The sequence below is a fragment of the Ambystoma mexicanum genome, chromosome 9, assembly GCF_040938575.1.
Source record: "Ambystoma mexicanum isolate Mex_15411 chromosome 9, UKY_AmexF1_1, whole genome shotgun sequence".
In the NCBI taxonomy this organism is placed as follows: domain Eukaryota; kingdom Metazoa; phylum Chordata; class Amphibia; order Caudata; family Ambystomatidae; genus Ambystoma; species Ambystoma mexicanum.
In genome coordinates this window covers 916,870,974-916,894,496 of record NC_090931.1, presented here as the reverse complement: position 1 = coordinate 916,894,496, position 23,523 = coordinate 916,870,974, and the positions used below count along the sequence as shown (strand labels likewise).

The 23,523-nt window shown below is 46.9% G+C and overlaps 1 protein-coding gene across 2 annotated transcripts in view; it reads right to left on the bottom strand.

The window, feature by feature from the left end:
* The window catches only part of CWC22 (CWC22 spliceosome associated protein homolog), a 743,793-nt gene that overhangs the window by 566,425 nt on the left and 153,845 nt on the right, over positions 1-23,523 (bottom strand). For both annotated transcript variants that reach the window (XM_069616085.1, XM_069616086.1), the window contains exons 4-6: positions 21,912-22,028; positions 14,793-14,909; positions 4,340-4,456 (exon numbers count right to left, since the gene is read on the bottom strand). In XM_069616085.1, the coding sequence (XP_069472186.1) occupies positions 4,340-4,456; positions 14,793-14,909; positions 21,912-22,028 (351 nt within the window). The remainder of the gene's footprint in view (positions 1-4,339; positions 4,457-14,792; positions 14,910-21,911; positions 22,029-23,523) is intronic.

Below are 23,523 nucleotides of genomic sequence, written 5' to 3'. Positions count from 1 at the left end.
CCCTCTCACTCATGAATATCGATACCAAGATCTTTGCCAAGGTGATAGCAAACAGATTCCTACCAATAATGACGTACCTGGTCCACGAGGATCAGGGAGGCTTTGTTTCTGGGAGATCGACATCTCTTAATATTAGGCGGCTCTTTAATGTTATGCCTAGGATCGATCAGGATTCGGAGGCAGTAGCGGTCACATTAGATGTCCAAAAGGTTTTTGACATGGTTTCCTGGCAGTACATGTGGAAGGTCTTCGAGGCGATGGGGGTGGGCCCCAACATGCTTGGGTACATTAAATTATTGTACACGGACCCTGTTGCAAGAGTGCAGATTAACTCCCAGACGTCACCGCTTTTCCCGCTCCTCAGGGGCACCCGGCAGTGTTGCCCATTCTCCCCCATTCTTTTCGCCCTGGTCATAGAACCAATGGTAGATTACATTAGAGTGTGACATGCACATAGAGGGATATGCCTGAATGGCACAGATAATATCATTGTATGCGGACAACGATCTGCTATACGCGAGGAACCCTACAACCCACCTGGACCCTATCCTTCCAGACGTAACACGTATAGGCATCTACTCAGGCTTCACAATTCATTTCTCCAAATCCAAGATGTTTCTGCTCACGGGGACGAAACAACAACCTGAATGCGAGTTCCCTCTCCGATGGTCTCCGCAGGGAATCGGGTATCTTGATGTCCAGGTGTCCCTATCCAGGCCAACTCTTCTAGCTGATCATTACAATGCTGTGGCACAACAAGCCAAATCCAAAATGCTTAGGTGGCGTTTTCTCCCTTTATCGCCAGCCGGGAAAACTCTCCCTACTCAAGATGATTCTGGTCCCTAAGTTCCTCTATGTTTTCGGAAACGTGCCGGTATGGCCTGGGAAAAGATACTTTGACAATCTACATAAATTGTGTGCACAATTCTTGTGGCATGCCGGCACGGTTCAGAAGAAATTGCTTCACATGACTACCGTACGACAGTGGGGGGGGGGGGGGTTTACTGCCCCCAACCTGTCACTGTATTGGATAGCAGCACAGACCCAATAGGAGACCTCCACGTGTCAGGTTTGAGAGACTGGCCACTGCAGGGGTGGATATTAATGACACTTATTTTCTGTCGTAACTATGTGGCTGCTTCCCCAGCTGATCCAGTAGTGACTACGATGTTGTCGTGGCATTGATTACTATACCAGACGGCCATGGCATACCAGATTATAAATGGCTTCCTATATGGAGATTCCCTGGGCTTGAACCGACCCATGATAGACTTCTGGCTCAACATTGGCTGGCACTGGGATACCGAGCACTCACAGATTTATTCCCAGATGGGAAGTTTATAACGCCCCAGACATGGCGACAAGGTCATTCTGGGTCGGCACTGGAGATGCTGCAGAACTATAGTCTCAGAGCGCTATTTGGCCTTCTACCCCAGGGGGCCTCCCGACACCCCAGAGATTAGTTACATAGCCAACTCGAGTAACGCCCGTGGGGTGGTCTCTTCCTTTTATAGGCTACTTCTGGTGAAGACCCCTGACCAGCCCCCCAGAGCACAACATGAGTGGGCAGCTGAATGTCTTAAAGTCCCAGAGGAGCTATGGAAAAAAATGTGCACTCACACAAGTAGAGTCTCTCTCAACTTCCGCTTCAGATGCATGCAATATAAGCTGTTAAATAGATTGTATTACACCCCCCGATAGGGTCACCAAATTTGCACGCGGTAGTCCGCATACCTGTCCACGCTGTAGGGCAGTGGGGGCCGATCACCTACATATGTTCTGGTCCTGCCAGGCGCTGGCCGGCTTCTGGAATGACATCCTGCAGGCCCTTTCATACATTATTGGTGCGGTGGTCGACTCATGCCCTCTGGGGGCGTTTGGGGTATGGCAAACAGATGACACTAGAAAGATGGCAAAGTTTTTGAATGTTAGTTGTATGGTTGCCAAGAAGTGTGTACTACAATGTTGGAAGTCCCCATCTCCCCCGACTTTTAAGAGATGGCTCAAGGCATTGACTTGGGTTCAGGCCTGTGAAGAGGCCTACATCAGCTCTCTACCATTCCATTCTCGCCCCAAAATTGTCTGGTCCGATTTCAGTGCATACGTTCTCAGGCAGGCCGATGATGCGTCCGGAACACCCTCCCCCGGGCACTATAGGTGCGACATGTATTCTTATGATGTATTAAAGAAGTCTGCTTGACTGATTGCAATGTCCTGTACAACTGGATATTTAAATGCTGTTGCTCCATGCGGTTTCCCATGATCTGCAATGTGTGTTTGCTGTAAACCTTCGCTTTTAAAAAAAAAGGAAAAAAAAAAAAAAAGAATGGACTTCCCCACTGCTGACGAAACCCTCTCTGGACCCAGGCCGACCCGAGAACTATCGCCCCATAACCAACACAGCTGTTATAAATTGGACAAGGTGGCGTATATCCAGATCCAAAATTTCCTGGACACACAGAATATACATGGTCAGAAGCAATTGGGTTTCAGGAGAGGTCCTAGCACCGGGTCTACCCTGCTGAATCTCAAGGCAAATATTTTGCACTTTTTTGATAAAGGGAGAATAGTACTACTAATGCTCCATGATTCATCCTTCGCTTTCGACTTGGTGGGCCACTCGATACTTGTCCCCAGATTATGGAACTCTGGCTCCTTTTGGCCTTATGCAGCGGAATGGATACTTTCTTTTCTCTCCAATCGAAAATCAAATTATTCTCTGAAGACGCTATGGCAGCTGAATGCCCAGTCACGTGTGGAGTACCACAGGGATCGTGAGCATCATCTACACTTTTTAACATCTTTACAATGCCCATCTTTGAGATGCTTGATGCAGAACGAGAGCTGCATGCAAACTATGTGGATACCATGCAGTGTCTCACCCCACTTTCTGGGGATCACGAAAAAGATACCACCATGGTTAATATCATCTACAATCTGATATCCTGGATGATGGATAATGTTCTTGCACTTCATAACTCCAAGATAGAGCTTACGGTAACAGCAACTGTGTCCCAGCTTCGGAAGCTTGGCAATGAGTATCAGCTGTTTCACATCGCTGGCTATGTCATTTCCACACTCCCCAAGGTTAAAACACTGGGCGTAATATTAGACCAGGAACTGAATTTTAAGGCGCACATTAACAGCCTGGTCTCCAGTTCTGCATACTACTTGCAACTCCTTACCCAACTTCGGTCCCTTTTCTCAACCCGGCTAACTGAGCCACCATAGACAGGGCAATTATATGGGGAAGTCTGTACTTCAGAGCATTAGAAAAGGCAAAATGGCTTGCGCCTTCAGGTGATTCAGAATAATGCAGTATGCGTTGTGAGGGCCTAAGCAGATCCGAGCATGTCTCTACCGCAAGGAGGCTCCTGCACTGGCTACCTGTGGACAGCAGAAATGCCTTTCGAACACTGCATATTACTCATACGTGTCTTTATGGCAAGAGCCCGAGTTACCTGTCGCGTAGACTCAACTGGCTCCATGACCAGAGAGTTCTCCGATAGAAACAACTGTCATAGACTCAGTCCCAAAATCTTAACTTACCATAGTCAGGAAAGGGTACTTTCACCACTCTGCTCCCAATTGCTGGAATTCCCTGCCCCCTGACTTAAGAGCTTGCCCCATCTTTGCGACTTTCAAATGAAATTGCAAAACTTCTCTCTTTCACAGACTCTTGTTAATGATACTTTTTAAATCTGGGATAAGCCATTACCCCTCTGGTTCTAGGTGTTAAATTCCTTTGGTTGTTTGTCCTGTCCTAGTGCTGTTATGCCCTCGGGTCCTGTCTAGGCGCTTCACAAATAAAATAAAAAAAACGTGCAATCCCAGGAGTACTATCCAGGGCATATCTGCTGTAATTTAAATGGATGCAGCAGATATATTAAGCTGACCCCTCTACCGGGATTGCTCGAGCACTTTCTCGAGCCCACTCACACACCCAACACTACTCACTATTTAATCCACAGCTCGCCAAAACGGCCTTGGAAATTACTTATGCTATAGCAACATATATATCTATTCTCCAACTATATCGAGAAGACAAGCCATTTAAGACGGTATGACACACATCCAACCTTACATAAAGCACTAGCCTTTGAACAAGTACCCAATAGCCTTCCCCACATCTTACTCTCTCTTGCTTTCCTCAGTGTTGCTCACCCTTCCTCAAGCAGAATAAGGTCTAGAGCACGCTAGGCGGGGGTCACAATACGACAAGCGTCAGACGCTTTAAAACTACTGCGATAGTGTGTTGACGTAATTTAAAAGCAGTTACATAACATATGAAAAAGAGACGTGAACATGGGTATACATCTTGATTTGGCGGTACTCTAACCTTGTGTCCCCTGATCGGTCATTGTTTCTGCCATTTCTTGATCTTTCTTCATCAAGTCTATTATAATCCAAATATTTTCTATTTTGTGGGGATGAAGACCTTTCACGTTCACCAGATCTACAAAACAATCCAAAATAAATATTTAAGCAACTTTAAAGGTCTGCATTATGAGAAGTGTATGGTTTAAACAAATTAGGGGAGTAGCAACAGAATATTCAAGCAGGATAAAGGAACAAACATATCCAAGGAGGACATTTTTATTCATTCTAACTTTTCAGTACATAAGATGGTTCTACGTTATATTACCAAAACGTAAAACATGTCTGAAAAATACAAGAATGTTGAACATCTTAAATAAGATAAGGGAATCATTAAGTATTGTCATACACCATACATGTGGCGCACATTGCATTTGTATATGTGATAGATAGAAAGAAAAACGTACTTGTAAAAAGCAGGGTGCTAACACGAGAGAACTTCCAGAATATGAAATCACGGGTGAAAACTCGCGAGAAAGGTTTTACAGAACATTGGTATGCAAACTTTTTGGAAAGGAGCAAAAAAGAACTGATCAGGACAAGCATGTTATTCACACAAATCGGGTAAAACAAGCATAAGTTAAGGTAAGTGAAAACGAACAATTTAAAAATAGCCATTGTGATGCATATGCAGGAAACAGTAATTTGCGACTTGATAAGAAAAACAAAACTGGAAAAAAAAATGATGCATGCACTCATACGCAAACTTGCAAAAGTGTTGGTAACTAATCAGCACGATTAAAATAAATAAATGGACCTTGAAAATGGTTATAGTGGGAGGCCACCTGTGGGTGCAGGCAAGATGGATGCCCGATAACTAGGCTCCGTCCCCTGCCCCTTTGTATCGTGGAGCATCTGTGGAGTTGGGTGCCCGGGAACCGCCACAATGGCTCCCGGGATGGTGGAAAGCAAGCCGCCGCTGCTGGGGAGTTCAGACTGTGCCCCCGACCCCACATACAGGTGGAATCGGCTCCGGTCCATAAGGCTGTGGGTGTGAGGTTGCCGACGCACAGGGCTACTCGTGAAGCAGCCTGCTGCAGGTGGGCCGTACCGGCTGAGAGCCGGGGCCCCGGAAGGCCAGAGCAGCCCCCGGGAGGTGCCGCATGAAAAGACCCCAGGCGGAGCGTGTGCACTGCGAGTCTGGCACCTCTCCCCAAATCCTGCCGTGAGGGAGATAAGGAGGAAGGGCCGCGCTCCAGAGAAGGAGAAGCAGGACAGAAGAACAGGGGCAGGATTGCCTCCACCCTCCTGCCCCACCACCCACGGTATGAGTATAGTGCCAGTGGCCACAGAGGGACTGCAGAAGTGGAGGCCGGTAAGTGGAGGGGGGGCCCTTGTGAGGATCCCTTGAACCATAAGAGGGCTCGACAGCCTGTATCCCCCTGCCAGCAACGGGAGAACGCCACAAAGGGACCTAGGCCTGGAGATCAGCACAGGGTGGCTCCGGTGGACAGTGCTGGGGAAAGTGGGACACAGAGATCCCAAGCACCCAGAGCAAAAAGCAGTAGGAGTGTGCCCGGGGGGCCAGACTGTGGCTGGGGCACCAGGTGGAGGACCCAGGAACCCGAAAAGCCCTTGGCCGGTGCACGTAGGAGCAACAGAGTTAAACCAGTGGGGTGTAAGGAACCTAGAAACCCGGGGGGCCTGGGGACACGGACCCCTGGTACAAGATTGGGGTCCGACCCACATTGAGTGGAACTGAAGAGGAGCAGCCCGCTAGGAGTGTTTACTAGCTGAGTGCCAGGACAGTGGACCTGAAGCAGAGGATGGAGTGAGGAGGTCCCCTTGAATGGAGAAAGGGCACTGAGGTGGAGTGGCCTGCGTAGAGGAGGGGAATAGTTAACTGGGGCAGGACAGCCGGTGTGGATGAGCTGGAAGGAGGAACTTGCACAATATAAATACACAGAGAGGGAGGGAATGATGAAAGTAAAGGGGGACAGAGGAACCATCCAAGTTCTGCAGAGATTGGCGCCATTAAGACAGACATAGAAGCAATTCTGGAGACGATACGGGGTATGAGAACGGTCATCGGTGCCAAGGTGGCAGACCTCTCGGCGAGGGTGGTCACCCTAGAGGACAGAATGGAGGCCTTGGTGGCAAAATCACACCTTGTGTGTGGTTCTGGAGACGCAGGTAGGGGCCCGCCTCCAAGAAGTGGAAAGGCGAGAGGAACTCCGGCTGAAGGTGGATGACATTGAAAATAGGGAGCGATGAAACAACCTCAGCTTCTTTGGCCTGCGGGAGCAGGAGGGGGAGTCGGCGGCCAGGCTTGAATGCAAGATACAGATGATCATGGGGATGGTTCCGGGTTCCAAGGAGGGGGAGACGGTACCCCTGGACAGAGTACATTGTGCGGGAGAAGGAGGCGGGAGAGGTCCCTACTCGGTTCTTGCACAGTTGCATTATTACAGAGACAAGGTGGATATTCTGGAGAAGGCCAGGCGCATGGGGGACATTGAATATGAAGGCTCCAAGGTGGCAATCTTCCAGTACCTCTGCACAGACACTCGAGGCGTGAGAAGTGCGGCCTCTTGACCAGATGCCTCTGTAGAAAAGGGGTCAAATACAGATGGGGATACCCCTTTGCAGTTATCTTCGAGTGGGAAGGGGTGCAGTACCAGGTGGTAACAGAAGAGGACATTAAGCAGACCACAGAGGAACTCACAGGGCATAGACCGGATGGGGGTGGAACCAGTGAAGGGAAGAGCTTCAATCAGGTCGGTTAAACTTCGGCAATGGGGAAGCCACATGGGGGCTGCAGGATTCAGGGCACCAAAAAGTTTCAGAAGCTGACTAGGGGAAGGCGGACTTCACAAGGTTACTGTTCTAGATTAAAGGACACATCATTATTGACAGGGGCTCTCCCAAGACAGACATCCATTGGCCATGTTCTTCAGGAGTACTAAGGAGGCGACGGTAGAAGGAAGAGCGTTTGGGGAGGGGGGGGATGGCAGGGAGAGGGAGGGGGCATGAGGGTGATCAGCAGCAGGGGTGGGGGGGTGAGGTGATGCAGCAAGGCAGGGGAAGAGATGAAGTAGGGTCTCGATGAATGGTTCGGGAGAAATAGGAGGACCAGGGCAGGGGTCTCTGCCTGGGAGGTCAGGTCTGTGACACCACAGTAAGGAGAATGTGGTGGGGAGGGGGAGAAGAGAGGGGAGAAGGGGGGACTCATGCAGCTACACTCAGGAGTGACAGAGGGGGATGGCGCCCATAACACCAGGAGGGATAAAGAGATCAAGGTGAAAAGGGGATAAGGCTGAGCTGCGAAAGGCCACGCTAAATGTCAAGAGGCTGAATTCCAAAAACAAAAAGGTCACTGATGGGTAATATGTTTCACAAACAGCGACTAACAGCACTTTTCCTACAGGAAACCCACTATAAACAAGGAGCGGAGACCCCAATTAAAAGGTAGGGATGTTGGTAAAGCGCTCTCGGACTCCCATAAAGAAGGAGGAAGTAGTATTGTACTGGCTAGGGCATTTAAGCTGGCGGTGAAACAGGTGAAGAGGGGGTTTGGAGCCCAGTTTCTGGGGGTGAAGGGCCTTCATGAGGGTGTCAGGTTCACACTAGCCACAAGATACTGGGGATGATGGTAAATTGGGCGGAAGGGGTTCACAGAGCTGGGGGGAGACTTCAACCTAGTTTAAGACCCGGTGGTGGACTGTTGTGGTCACTGAAGGGAGACAGGCAGAGGGTGGTGACCAAGGAGAATGTTGACTTTAGGAATCTGCTGTACGAGTATCAGTGGGTGAACGTGTGGCAGGAGCACCATGTGGGCCCGGGAGGGTACACTTTTTCTCCCCTCCACACCAATCCTATATCAGGATAGACAATCTGCTGGTGCCACAGGAGCAGAGGGAGGTTATAGGTTGTGCAAGGGCCGAGGGTGGAGGTGATAACATGGTCGGACAACGAATTGGTGGCAGGGGAATGGGGAATGGTGAATCCACCATGGCAACAGACGCGATGGAGGTGCAATGATATGCTGATAAGGGATCGGGTGTTTCGCAACTTTCTGGGAAAGGAGATAGGGGCATACTTCACAACCAATGATAATGGGGCAGTGGACACGGCAGTGGTGTGGGAACCGGCCAAAGCCACATTCAGAGGACTGCTCATTGCGGAGGCGGCCTGGAAAAAGAGGCAGAGAGGTCTAACTGAGACCACGCTCCGGGGGGAGAAGAAAGAGCTGTGTGCCCAGCTAGTATGGAAGGGGGTTGACAGGGGTGACCTACTGGTCGTGATGAGGGACAAGAGACAGGAGTTACACTCAATAACCATAGGCGAGGTGGTTAAGCGAATGAGGTATACCCGGCAGAAGTATTACAAGCAAAGCGATACAACAGGGGCCATCCTGGCAAATAGGGTGAGGGGTGGCATGGCGGCAAGAACGATTGACAGGATCCGGGGAGCAAATGGGTCATGATGGAGAAAGGGGAAGAGGTCCCCACCCAATTTGCTGAGTTTGACCAAGGGCTCTATACCGAGTCAGAGGCAGTAGGGCAGGAGGAGATTCGAGGGTACTTGGAGGATGTGGGACTACCCAGCCTGACACCGGAAGACAGGAAAATATTGGGTAGGGAAGTGACGCAGGAGGAGGTATTGTTGGCAATTCTCAAGCTAAAGGCAGGGGAGGATGGATTCACTGCAGACTTTTATAAACAATACCAAGATCATCTAGCATGGCCTCTGGCCAAACTGTTTAACTCCCAGGGGAGGGGTCCAGCCCCCCAACATTTCTCCACGCTCTGATCACGGTCATCTGAACACCGGGCAAGGACCCAGCCAGTTGTGGCTCATATAGGCCCTTTTTGTTACACAACGTGGACGCAAGGATTTTCACAAGGGGGCTAGCGTCCCGCTGGAGTCCTACCTACCAGGGCTGATGACCAGGCTGGATTTATACTGCACAGGTAGGGAGCGGTTCATATGCAGAAGACACTTCACATTCTTAACGCACCGGAGGTGGTGAGGGAGGGCGCCCTGTTGCTGGCCTTAGACGCAGAGAAGGCGTTTGACAGGGTAAACTGGGCTTTCATGAGGGAAGTCCTACAACAGTGATAGGCTTGGGAGGGAGATGGCAGCAGTGAATCACGGCACTGTACTCAAAACCAACAGCTAGTGTGGTGGTGAACGGGAACATATTGCAGGCATTCCAGCTACACCGAAGGACCAGGCAGGATTGCCCCCAATCCCCTTTGCTCTACGCATTGGTGATGGAACCGTGGGCAAGAGAGGTACGGAAAGCGGAGGGGATGAAGGAGTGATGTGGAGGGGGGGGGTGCATGCACTAGATGAGCCTCTTTGCAGATGTCCTGTTGTACATCACAGACCCTTTGTCCTCGGTGCCTTGGTTTATGGAGAGCCTGGCGCACTATGGGAAGCACTCAGGCTTTAATGTTAAGTTCGATAAGTCAGTATCCATGCTGGTTGGAGAGTTATCAGAGATAGACAAACTTTTTGCAAGGCAGTTCCCTTTTCAGGTGAAGGAGGAAAACTTCTGGTACCTGGGAATACAGGTGTATAAGCAAGCAGGGGATCTCTACGCAGGGAACTATGTGCCGCTGTGGTTGAGAGTGCGCAAAGATGTGGAGCAGTGGCGTAGGCTGGGGCTTACGTGGATGTCACGCCTAAATTGCATTAAAAATGCAGTACTACCTAAATTCCTATTCCTGTTTCAGATGCTCCCGAAGTCCTATATTGAGGAGGTCAAGGCGGTCCAATTGAAATTCCTATGGGTAGGGACCAAACACTGCGTAGCATATAAGACATTGATCCTCCCAAAGGAGGATGGTGGGGTGGGCTTCCCAGATCTTCCGATCTACTACAAAGCAGCCCAGCTCCCAGTACTAGTGGATCATCTATTCTTGGTGCTGGAGAAGCAGTGGGTACCACTGGATAATGAGGTCTTATCACCTGTTCCCCTAGGAGAGTGGTTATGTGTCCCCCGGTCCTGTATCCCGAGGATGGTGTTACACCATCCCATCCTGGAGGTCCAATGGACACACTGGCCGGAGGGAGGGGCAAATAGATGATTGTCCACCTGGCCATCGCCCACCCACCCGAGTTGCATTGGGGCACCGTCACTGCGGTACGGGATTGTAGAACCATCAGCGTTTCAATTATGGTATGAGGAGGGGGCCGAGTAGGGCGGGCCAATTGTGGGAAGACGGAACCTTCATCACGATAGAGAGGTTAGCAGAATGCCTGCAGATAGGCAGAGGGTCCATTTTCCGTTACCAGCAGCTGAACGGGGTATTATTGGAAGATCGGTGGGGGATGAATTGGCAGAGACGGTTGACAGACTTCGAGAGACTCCTGCTTATGAGGACAGCCTCTAGGGACCTCATAGCTAGTTTATGTATAGATATTGTTAGCAGAACCCACCCAGAAATCTAGGGAAAGAGATCAATGATACCCTATGGGCATCAATGTATAGGAAGGTGGCTAATTCGACGGCCTCCTTGACATACCGCCATCAGGCCTTAAAAGTCTTGTACAAGTGGCATTAGCCGCCGGCTGCGTTTGCAAAGATTTTTAGGGGATACGACCCGGGCTGTTGGAAATGTGGGCGGGGAAGTAGGGGGACTACGGCCATATGTGGTGGAGATGTGGCAGGGTACAAACATACTGGCGGGAGGTCCGGTCATGAATCAAAGGGGTTGATGAAATCAAGCGAGAACTTCCCCCATGGCTGCTTCTCTTTGGGGTAACATGGGAGGCTGATGTAGGGTAGTTCGGACACATGGTAAAAGTAATGCTGGTGGCTGCTACATGTTGCCTCGCACAGGTGTGGAAAAGCCCAAGGATGCCAACTGAAAAAGAATGGTCAGCCAAGGTGCGCGCCATTTTTGACATGGAATTCCTTACACACCTGCTTGACGGAACCCAAACCAACATTGACGGTCTACGGGTACCTATCCTCGAAAAACACCAGTGTTGAGAGGTGGGGGTAGTGAAGTGATGAGGTGAGGGGGTAGACACTGGGGTTTGATGATATTGGGCCATGTTACGCTCAGTCACCCAGGGCGTGGAGTGACATGAATGGGGCAAAACAGGGTGGAGCACAACCTGAGGGTGGAATGAGGCCGTAAACAGCTGCAGGATCTAGAAACTATTAGTGGGGAGGAGTGCCACTCTTGTGGTGGGGAGCCTATCGAAGAGGGTGTGTATGAGCTGCAGTGGGGGGGGGGGGAGAGGAAGGGGCAGGAAAGTTAGGGGGAGGGAATGGAATTTTGGGGAGGTTTATGAGGGGGATTTCGAACGTTGCCCGAGGTGCAGTTGAAGACTTGAGCTCGGGGACTGCATCACCTGTCTAAGTTTAAAGAGGGGGGGCGCAGCAGGATGGGGCAATGTGACCGGGCTTATTCAAAAGTTTGTAATGTATTGTCATGATTGAAATGCCAATAAAGTTCAATTCTCAAAAAATGAAAACGGTTATAGTGAACGAGTAATAATGTGCAGACGAAATGCATGTATTAAAAATAGTGGTCTGTAATGCAGAGGCAACATTTACGAGTTACAGTAGAGGAATGTTGGCAAACGTAACGTGGAAGATTAAAGGCACTGCACGAGAAAAGCAGGGTTTAATAAGAGTCAGTGAATCTGCTGTAGCTCGCACTGAATGAGGGGGCAAGTAAAAGGCGGGTTAACAAGCTCGGACTGGAGGTAGCAAATTAAGAGATGAGACCAAGGTAGACAAGCACCAAATACGAGAGAGTATGGTATAATTGTTTGAAATTTTCGGTTGTGCGTAATTTTAGTACATCCGAAATTCGAACAATTGTATCATATGTTCTTTTATTTGACATTTTGGGGTGAAACGCATAAGATGAGTGGTGGCTAGTCTGTAATGGGCGAATGCTAGAGTGCCATTCCATTATGAAAGGGCCACCACAAGTAATGCAAAGTGCTGCACGCCAGTCAAACTGCCTGCAGGGCTAGCGCCTGTTTGTGCCAGGGTGAAATCTGCACATTATAGCTAAGGCCTCTGTTCAGTGGCAGCCCATCCATAATTGGGTGCAGGGTTGTGCCCTCCCATTATAGATGGTCCACCTGCGTATCATGCAGAAAGCTCATTGGTCAATATGACATTCAGTGCCTTGCATGACCACACCAATGTTGGCCTCCCAGGCAGCAGCCCAGCGGCTCCATCGTCTCATGAAGCCCTTCAGAATTTATGACCCTGTAGGCGCAAGGGGTGCTCATGAGCTCCACAACTGCACACACTGCGAGACTGAATCAGAGTTTTGATGGTCTCCTATGAACTGCATGGTGGCATAACTCAGGGAAGGAAGTTGTCAATCACTTTCCTTTGTGATTCCCGTTTACACGTGCAGAGAGCTGTAGCTGGAGTCAAGTTAAACATACGTGCGTGTGCGTGTATGTATGTATGTATGTATGTGGAATCAAAGTCGGGGAAGGAGTCATTTTGGGGGGTAGGCAGCATGCCATGGGGCCAGGAGAGCCAGATGAGGCCTTGGGTCCTCCAGCCAATCAAACAATAGTTTTAGGAGCCCATCTGCGAGAACAAGCACAGCTAAATTACCTGTAATTGGGAAGGTACCCACTCGAGAGTCCGCAGCCACACTTTAGCTCACCTGTACCAACTTGGCTTTAATCACTGTCCACAGAGCCTAACTCACCAATGTTTAATTGTACGAATCGTTCATACAATGTACATCTCTGTTGCCTCCTGGCTAGGTTTACACTTTAAAAAAAATATAAATATATGTTAGGAGGGTTTCTCTATACGACCAGTGTTGTGGGGTTTAATTAGAAAGACCGGATTAAAAGAGAGCTCAAACTGTTGACTGAAGAATGGCTCTAAAACCTCCCGATGCGTCTAAATGGTGGGTTGGGGGTGTCACCAGCCCTCCCAGCAGGGAACATGCGATTTTCAAACTCTTGAGACGTTATCCAATTCTGGATAAACAGGTCATAGAGACTTGTGGAATCAGTCAAGATGAGCATGTGGATTAGGGTGCCCAAGACCCAAAACCAGGCCACACCAGTTCATTGCCAACAGCTTGCATCCGAGATCTGACAAAGCCCACAAAGAGGCATGACCATATATGGCCATTCCTGGCATTGAAAAGGAAGATAACAGCCAACAGAGGCTGTGGTTCGAAGAGCTTAAACAAGGTTGCCATCTTGGCATGTGTAGTACTATAACAGAATGCCATCAGAGAGGCAGAATATACTGAGCTTTTAGATTTTTCATATAAAATGATACATGTAATCTGTCTCTGGAAGCGAGATCTGATAATCAGGCCCCCCTTTCATAATGTTCCATGTTGTAATGTATAATACAAACATGTGACTCTGCTGGGTCTGTCTATTGACACCTTTAGAGTTTGGCAACAGGGCAGTTACAAAGTACATATGAATTCCTACCAACAGCCTGACGGAACACAAAGTTCCAACAGCCAGGGACTGCAATTCACTGTGAGCAGCCCTGATCTAGATTATAAAATGTTGTGCTCCAGAGGCTGGTGGCCTAAAATCTCAGTACAAGTCACTCTAGTATTGACATGGTGGCCTCTGGGAATCTAGTTATACTGGCAAAAACCTTTTGGTGTGTTTTTTTATTGTCGGATTGTTAGTGACTCATCTCACTGACAGGGCCTGTGTCTATCAGCATCTGGAACTGGGTTTCACCCAAAACAACCATTTGGGCTCAGTCCAACAACCCCCCCTTTTTTATCTCTCTGGAAAGGCTTGTCTCATTCTCAAGTGACAGGACAACTTTCCAGCAGGCTAGCTAGGAACCACTGCTTCTAAGCCCAGGGTTGACAGGACAATAGAAAGCTCACTCCAGGGTAGTAATTAATAGAGACTTTCATGGAGAGCCAACAGGAGAGAGGGCAGAATTAGAGTAGCAGGAGAGGAATACCAGTACACAGAAGAGACACATCATCGTGGAACCTCCCTTGGGCCCCCACACTTCCTGTGCCCCAATACCTGGAGACAAAGCACTCTAGAACTGACATCACCGGACAAAATGAATCCAAACACAGTAGCCAGCCAGAATTCAACACCTTACAGACGGCTAGGCAGGGACCAATCTGGATTTAAAGGGGTGAGACCACCCCCTCTATTGAATCATCTTGGGACTACAGAAGAAGTATCTCAAGTGATGTTGGGAGGATAGTCTGGCCAAAGGTCTGCTTCTATAGAGGTAGAGATAATGAATTTGAGAAAGGAGCAAGCCCTTTCCCCCGAACCATGCAGAGCAAACTTTGGGGTAATCTACTGACTGATCGAGGCCTAATCTAAAATGATCGAGGCTAAATCTAAAATGCCTGTTAGACGCAAGGACATTTCAAAGCCTTTTAGAGGCATCATTGAATTCTTAAAGTACAGTCAATGATTTACAGAAATACACATCTTGATTTAATGATAGAAAATCTTACCTTGTGTCCCTTGATCGGTCATTGTATCGGCCCTTATTTGACCTTGCTTCAGCTGGTCTATTATAGTCTGAATATTTTTTGTTTCGCGGTGATGAAGACCTTCCATGTTCATCAGAACTACAACAAAACAAAAGAACTGTTCAGCAATTTTAAAAAGCCTGCTTTTGCAGAAATCTTAATTTTAAACAAATAAAACCGGTCAAAAGAAGCTGGGAGATGATCAAGGAAAGAAGCTTGAGAAAGAGGAACATTTGCATCCATCCTATATTTTCAGCACATAATACATTTCTGCCCCAGAATTTTGAGTTCCCAAGCAAACCATGGCCAAGGACTGCTCATCTCCATTTATTGTTAATGCAATATCAGCAGATAAAAATTCAACACCATCTGAAAAGATAATGGTTTACAATTTCCCTACATATCAAAAAACAACAGCTGTTTCATGAAGACAGATTTGCTTACAGTCAAAAGCATGTTCCTGCCTACCTTTGTTGAGCTTTATTTTTTTACTTCATAGACCAACTACTACTTGTTCGACCTTCAATGCTTTACAAAGAGACCGAGACAAAGTAATACAAAAATCTTCTTATATCGTCTCAATATGTTCTTGGAGATTTCAATACTTGGGTATACACTCTGACTGCCATCATTGCACACGCACAACCTCATCTTCTCTCAGCCTATTCCAAAGGTAGCCCAACATTTTCATGCTATCGCTTCCCTCCCCCCAAACGAATAATGTTTAACACTCCCCACTATCTTTAAAAGTTGATTTTGAATGATCAAACTGGCTGTGTGTTAATTGGCTAAAACCCAATTGTAGTAAAGCACAGTTCATTATAGCAGGTGGCCCACCTACCTTTCAGACCACAAGGCCCAATTTAATGGAGAACACCAATTCATTGATGACGTCTGCATTCTCAGTTCCCAGTGATTTGGGCATCTCGAGTACTCCAGACTCCTAATATAAAGTGCCAGTATCGGACAAACAGAGGTACTTAGGAAAAGAATGAATCCTTTGGGCGAATTTGTGGCAGCTAGCAGATCAGAAATAGAATTCCAGCATTAAGTGGAGATGCCAATGGCTGGCAGGCAGATTCACAAAGAGGCAGATCTTTTAGTTATTCATGGTTCAACTGTGATCTCCTGAATTATTTTATTTTCCATTTGATGAAAGGTTTTCCTTTCAGATGGAAATGGGTGGTTACGCCCCAGATTACATAAATTCTCTATATTTAAGGCTTCACACATACCTTTTTCAAAGACTGCAGCTGGAAAGAAGCCAACAGCTTGTCAAAATGAAGGTGCTACGTGCCCTTTCCAAAGCCCAAAGGTCAGTCATTACATGGGGTCTGGATTCCATTTATAATGAGCTGCACTTGTATTGCCCTCGATGCCCCCCTCACGTTCCAAAATGAGACATTTTTAGTTAGGACTTTCAGGTGACGCTTGCGCCATCTATATGCCAAAATGATTGCATTAGAGTACAGATAGGGAGAAATGGCATATGAGAAGGGACACAAAGCTTGTAGGTGTTTATTTACCCACCCATCAACTACCAATGACCATGCAAATCCCAATGCACACTCCCAACCAGTTCCTGCCCCTCCCTGCCCAAAACACCCCCAAAAGGGGGGGGGACGAGAAGGGGGGAAAATGGGGGAAAATAATGTTTCTTGAAAGTTAACTTAAAAGTTCTTTCTCAATTCCAAATGGTGCACAAAAACATCAAATTGGTTTTCACTTGCCTTCCAAAGGTAGTCGTTTTCGAGTCAGTACCAGTATATACAATTCACCAGTCTTGATGTTAGGGGGGATGACTCCCTCCCCCTAACCTTTACAGATCCCATAATGCCAAGGGGGACAATGCTCTTCCCCTGGTCTCTTCACAAATATTCACAATTTGTCAGGGTCGCAGACCCTTTTCTTCATTAACATGTTTGGTGTCATTGTTATTCCAGTAATACTGGTTTATTCCTTTCACAACATGTAGTTGTCCCATGCCCTGCTTTCCACTCCATAACAAGCTTGGTTCACTAACCTGCCAAACACGGTTATATATTTGCCTCTCACAGTTCTCTTCCTCTTGCCATCATACTGCTCCTTGTCCCTTGGTCTGCTCCTTCGCTTCCTTGCCTTCAGGGAATGTGTAAGCGTCCTTCTCTGATCCCATCAGGATCTCTCAGCAGACTCTGGCCTGCTTCCACATACCTGTCCTTGGGTCTGCGACTCCACAGCACGTGGTGTTTCTCAGCTCCTCTACTTGCAGCGGGCCACGCTGTCCTCGACTCTTTCTCACTTGGGGTGTCCTTCCGCCAAGTCCCTGAATACTCGCTCAAGTTTGGACCCAGGGACGCTGTCTGTCTCGCTCCTTAAGTGCCCAGTCTACTCTCTTTCCCTGCAGACTCTCCTGGTTCCTGTGGTTCCACCAGGAAGGGCTATTCCTTTTGTGGGGTTTTCTGCCTTTTCTGTGATCTCTTCTAGAGACTTCTTGGCTCTGTGTGGGCCCCAGACACTGTGCCTCCACTTCTTCCAATTTCCCGGGACTGTGTTGGGTTTCTGGCCTTGCTGTTATTCCCCAGGACTTCCCGGTACTGGTTTGGGTCTTCAATGACCTCTCTGCTTTGAGTCACGGACCCCTTCTCCACTTCCTTTATGCTTCCTGGGACCCTCGGGACTGGGCGCTTTCCCCAGTGCTGCCCTGACCTTCGGGTGGCCGTCGGGAGTTGCACGGGCTGCTGGGTCTCTCCATAACCAGTATGTTGGCCTTCCAACAAAGTGCGTATGTGTTTCATAGAGAGCGCGCGCACACGTGCGAGCGTGCGCGTACGTGCGAGAGAGAGAGCGCGCGAGAGAGCGCGAGAGAGAGCACGCGTGCAAGAGAGCACGCGTGCAAGAGAGCACGCGTGCGTACATGTGTGTACATGTGCAAGCGTGAATATGTGTGCAAGCGCGTGAATGCGAGAGCGTGTGCTTTTTTTATGGATTGTTATTAACTTGTTAACAGTGCTTTATTGGTTTACTTCTGTTGTTGGTGTGTTTGCATTTTGCTTGCAAGTGTCTGTTACTGTTTTATATGATATGCAGGGTAAAGTTGGTAGGAAGCCTATGTTTTTGTGAGATAGTGTTCATTAGGACTATTGTTTAAATTGTAATGTGTGCTTTAAGAATGTATTATATGTTTGCTAAGTTTCTTGGTATTTTGTAAAAGCACAAAAACTTGTTCATTTTACTTTGATTTGTTATTTCTAGGGGTCAGTTACAGTAACAACACTTTTGTATTATGCATTGTAATTGTAAAATTGTAAAGCGATTATACACAAGTGAAGTGCTTCAAGGGAATCCAGTTAGGCCTTGAAGATTCCAAATGATCGAACAATAACTAGCATACTAGACCAGAGGCATATCTACTAGTGAAGTGCTCGACAAAGGATGAGAGGAGAAAATAAAGGGGGCGGCGGTGCAGGGTGGGGGGATTCAAGGGACATACAGATCATGCACTACAGTATTGATATGCTGAAAATGTCAGATTGCTTGGTGGCTGGTCATCCAATGCACCTATGCATAAGCATTTCAAGCACGACCAAAGCTACAGGGGTCGGGGGCGGGGGATCAAGAGGGAGGACTGGACAGACAGACTTCCTGGGCCTAGAACATTCAAGGTTGAAGAAGTGCGCAGAACAGGAAGTGCGAGGGAGGGGCAGGGGGAGCGACAAGTACACCCAGTCCAGCAGGGGCCAGTGCACAGTGGTTGCCCGGATCATGGTGCATATTGAAGTAGCACCAGGCAGAGTGCAGAGGCCCAGCGGCAAGTGCAGGACTAGCAGGGGAGCCTCAGACCTGTGAGGTTCTGGAGGTGCACCAGGCGACCAGTCAGCTAACTGAGCAGGGGGGGGGAGAGAATGAGGGAGGGAAATAAGCAGAAAGAGGAGGGTTAGCAGTGTAGAGAGGAAGAGAAGAGGAAAGTTTTGAGGAGTTTCCAGAACTTGAGGAGGTCCGGCTCAAGATGAAGAGAGGTAGGGAGGCTGTTCCAGAGGGAGGCACCGGTAGAGCATAGGGATCTACCCCCAAATCTCTGTTTGGAGAAACGGCTCATCCGCAGAGTGTTCGAGGAGGCAGAGCGAAGGGCTCTAAGGAGAGTATTTGTGAAGAGAACATTGTAGATAGTAAGGGCCCAGGCCCCAGAAAGCCTTGTGGACTATGCAGAGGTCTTGAACTTGATCCTTGCAGAAATGGGGAGCCAGTGGAGAGATTTCAGCACCGGAGGCATGCGGCACCTGGGCTTCAGGCCAAGGATAAATCTTGCGGTTCTGTTTTAGTGTCCAATAAAAGATTACCTCTTAACATTCATATCCAACATTTGGACATCATATAGCTAGTAACTTTTGCTTTTATTCAATTAAAACATTTCCCAACTGATTAATTTGTTTCTTTACAGGAGCACTGTAAGATTGTTATGCGCGTAATGTTGACAGTTTTGTGTTTTATTTTGAGGAACATTTTTTGTTTTGTCACTCCAATACTACGGCACACTCATAATGGCTCAACAAAACAGAGATAAAGAAAAATATTAGTATCCCAAAGTGGTTAGTCAGATAAAGGTTAATGAGAGGGGCAACACAAAATAATACACACTAACAACAAAAAAATCCATTGAATTACATGCTAGAAACATTATGTACAGAGGAATGTTCAATTATTTAAAGAGATGTTTTTAGAGGTTTCTGAGACGAGGCCCCAGGACCGAAAATCATAGGTCTCCTCTATGGCTATGATGGGATAACGGTATAACAAGCAGACATTAGTTGTCCCAGCAAAGAGATAGAGTTGGTGGATAAGGATTTTATTTATTAATTTAAATATTTACAAGCGAGCAAAGCCCACAAACATCTAGGCGCTGGGCAAAGAAGAGTGGTAGAAAGTTGTAGAGAAAGAGGAGGGGAAGAGTGCACGGGGAGGTTAGTTAAAGAGGTGGGTTTTGAACTTTATTTTTGAAAATATATTAAGATGGTTCGTTTCTCAGGTAGGGTGGGAGTTTGTTTCAGGATGTGGAGGCCCGGAATGGGAAGCTGGAGCCCCCTGATCTTTTACGCTTGAATCTCAAAGTGACGAGGCAATGTTTGTGGGCAGATCTCAATGGTCTTGCTGGGGATGTTTCTTGATTGATTGTGCGAGATACAAAGAGGTGTCGTTAAACAGCGGAGGGCGATGGACAGGATCTTGAAGTTGATTTTGTCCTTGACCGGGAGCCAGTGGACAGATTTTCTGGCCTCAGATGTGGTAATGCTTGCCAATGTCTAGTGACATTCGCAGGGCATTTTCCTGTATGATTTGTAGTTTACTTAAACTCTTTTCAAAGGTGCTGCATAGAAGTGAGTTACACAAGTCAGTTTTGAGCAGATAAGTGCACGGGCTACTCCAAGCGGGTTCTTGGTGGACAGGAAGGGTTTGCCGGCGTTGATAACCTTCGTAGCGTAGCCAGGTGTAGGGGCAATATGTTTAACCCGACAAGTCATGTTTAGAGAGGAGTCCAAGTATACGCTGAGAGTTTCCACTCAGGTGGCAAATGGGATGTTGTGTCCATCTACGGTTTTGTAGGGCTGGTTTAATTTGGCTAGGTGGAGGGTTGGCTGGCGATGAGGGGAAGCTCTTGTCTTTTCATCGATGAGACAGAGGCTGTGTGTGGCTATCCAGGATTGGATCGCTTTGTAGATTATGTTCACTTTGAGAGAATCCTGGTGTGGTCGCCAGAGAGGGGGGATGAGAATGGGCATGTCAGCATAGTGTACACAATGCCCAATGAGTCGAGGTGGTCGAACAGTGGTTTTGCATAGATATTATACAGTGTAGGGGAGATTCAGGAGCCATGCGGTAATCCACAGGATTACCAAAACCTCAAAACAAATATTTTAATAAGAAAAACAAAACAATATCTTGCGTCCAGCTACTTGACTGACAACCTTTCCCGAAACACCTCAAACTGTCCAAAAAGATCCTCTCAATTACACTGTCTAAAGATCCCCAGGTTTAAGCTCCAGAAGGCCGGAGGAAGAAGCTTCCTTATGCTAGCAGCTAAACTTTGTAACACTCTGCCATTAACCCTAAGAGCTGAACCGTCTTTCCAGTTATTCAGGAAAAAGGAAAAAACTTGGCTCCTCTCGCAAGAGACTTAAGTATGTTTTTCCACTATTCTGCTTGCCTTTACTTCTCTATTGCACCTTAATGATTCTACCCGCTATTCCGCTTGGCTTTACTTTACTTTTCTATTGCACTATGAGTATTCTATCTGCTAATTCGTTTGCAATTATGTTGTAACTTCTGTACCTGTAAGAAATGCGCCCAGATGGCTCGGTGCGCTATATAAATGAATAAATAAGTAAATAAAATAAATAAAGAAAATATCAGTATAATGTTAGGGAGGGGGAACTCTACTCAATGGAAGAGTTGGTATAATCACCCACTTCCTTCATAGGAGGCTGCTTTATTTCATCTTTTCATTTCAATGCAATAACTTCAAATCAATAGATCCACTCCTCTAATCCAGCATTACATTTTCAAGTGCACTCCAAGCGATATCGTCAGTTGTGTATCAGAGTCAACAAAATGCTGCACTAGTAGTGCCATCAATTTTGTCTTACGGATTTTTAAACAGTGCTCACGGTGAAACATGTTAGTTTTCCCCATACAGGATTTATCACAGGGAAATATAATCATAATAGATTACAGTCTTTGATGGAATGTAGTATGTGTATTATGTTCCCATGTCGTGTCTGCATACTGGAAAGAATTTAACTTTCTGGAAAATGTACACACAGCCTGATTAGAGGGAAGGCTCCCTTAATAACAGACAAATTCAACAATGCCCTCCTTAAGAATTTGGATCTAGACAAGGTGCCCTGAGGCGAGGTTCAGGCTCATGGATCTGGTGAAAAAGGAAAAGAGTAAAAGATTTTCCATCCCCAAGGACTGAATTCAAGATCTTCATAAGCACACAAAAATCTAAAATGCCTGTTAGACGCAAGGGCATTTCAAAGCCTTTTAGGGGCATCATTGAATTCTTAAAGTACAGTCAATGATTTACAGAAATACACATCTTGATTTAATGATAGAAAATCTTACCTTGTGTCCCTTGATCGGTCATTGTATCGGCCCTTATTTGATCTTGCTTCATCTGGTCTATTATAGTCTGAATATTTTCTGTTTCGCGGTGATGAAGACCTTTCATGTTCATCAGAGCTACAACAAAACAAAAGAACTGTTTAGCAATTTTAAAAAGCCTGCTTTTGCAGAAATCTTAATTTTAAACAAATAAAACCGGTCAAAAGAAGCTGGGAGATGGTCAAGGAATGAAGCTTGAGAAAGAGGAACATTTCTATCCATCATATATTTTCAGCACATAATACATTTCTGCCCCAGAATTTGGAGTCCCCAAGCAAACCATGGCCAAGGACTGCTAATTTCCACATACTGTTAATGCAATATCACCAGATAAAAATTCCACACCATCTGAAATTAGAATGGTTTACGATTTCCCTACATGTCAAAAAACAACATCTGTTCTATGAAGACAGATTTGCTTACTGTCAAAAGCATGTTCCTGCCTACCTTTGTTGAGCTTTATTTTTTACTTCATAGCCCGACTAGTACTTGTTCGACCTTCAATGTGTTACAAAGAGACAGAGACAAAGTAATACAAAAATCTTCTTATATCATCTCAGCATGTTCTTGGAGATTTCAATACTTGGGTAGCCACTCTGACTCCCACCGTCGCACAACCTCATCTTCTTTCAGCCTATTCCAAAGGTATCCCAACATTTTCATGCTATCGTTTCCCTCCCCCCAAACGAATAATGGTTAACACTCCCCGCTATCTTTAAAGGTTGATTTTGAATGATCAATCAAACTGGCTGTGTGTTAATTGGCTAAAACCTAATGGTAGCAAAGCATAGGTCATTCTAGCGGGTGGCCTACCTACTTTTCAGACCACGAAGCCCATTTTAATGGAGAACACTAAATAATTGATGACATCGGTCAAAAATCGCGGTTTAAGTCTGCACTCTAAGTTCCCAGTGATTTGGGCATCTCGAGGACTCCAGACTCCTAATATAAAGGGCCAGCATCGGACAAACACAGGCACTTAGGAAAAGAATGAATCCTTTGGGCGAATTTGTGGCAGCTAGCAGATCAGAAATAGAATTCCAGCATTAAGTGGAGATGCCAATGGCTGGCAGGCAGATTCACAAAGAGGCAGATCTTTTAGTTATTCATGGTTCAACTGTGATCTCCTGAATTATTTTATATTACACCCTTTATTGAAAGTTTTTTTCTTTCTCCTTTCAGCTGGAAATAGGTGGTTACGCCCCAGATTACAAACATTCTCTATATTTAAAGGCTTCACACATACCTTTTTCAAAGACTGCAGCTGGAAAGAAGCATTTGTGAGGGGAGGTCTGTGTGTGGTGGCACTGTCTATAGGAAGGATGTGTCTGTGGAGGGTAAGTGTGTGTGGAGGCACTGTGTGTGCATGAGGCAGTTTACAGTATGTGATTAATATATGTGGGGTGGGGTGGGCAGTCCGTGTGTCTGGGAAGCAGTGTGAATGGGCCTAGGCTAGAAAGCCGACGGCGAGGGCTGCACTCTCTTTGTCTAGTCTGAGAAGCTAGAAAACATTCATCAAATGTGTACGTAGTAGTTAGATAATGTCAGTTACAGGAATCACTGCATCAACCGT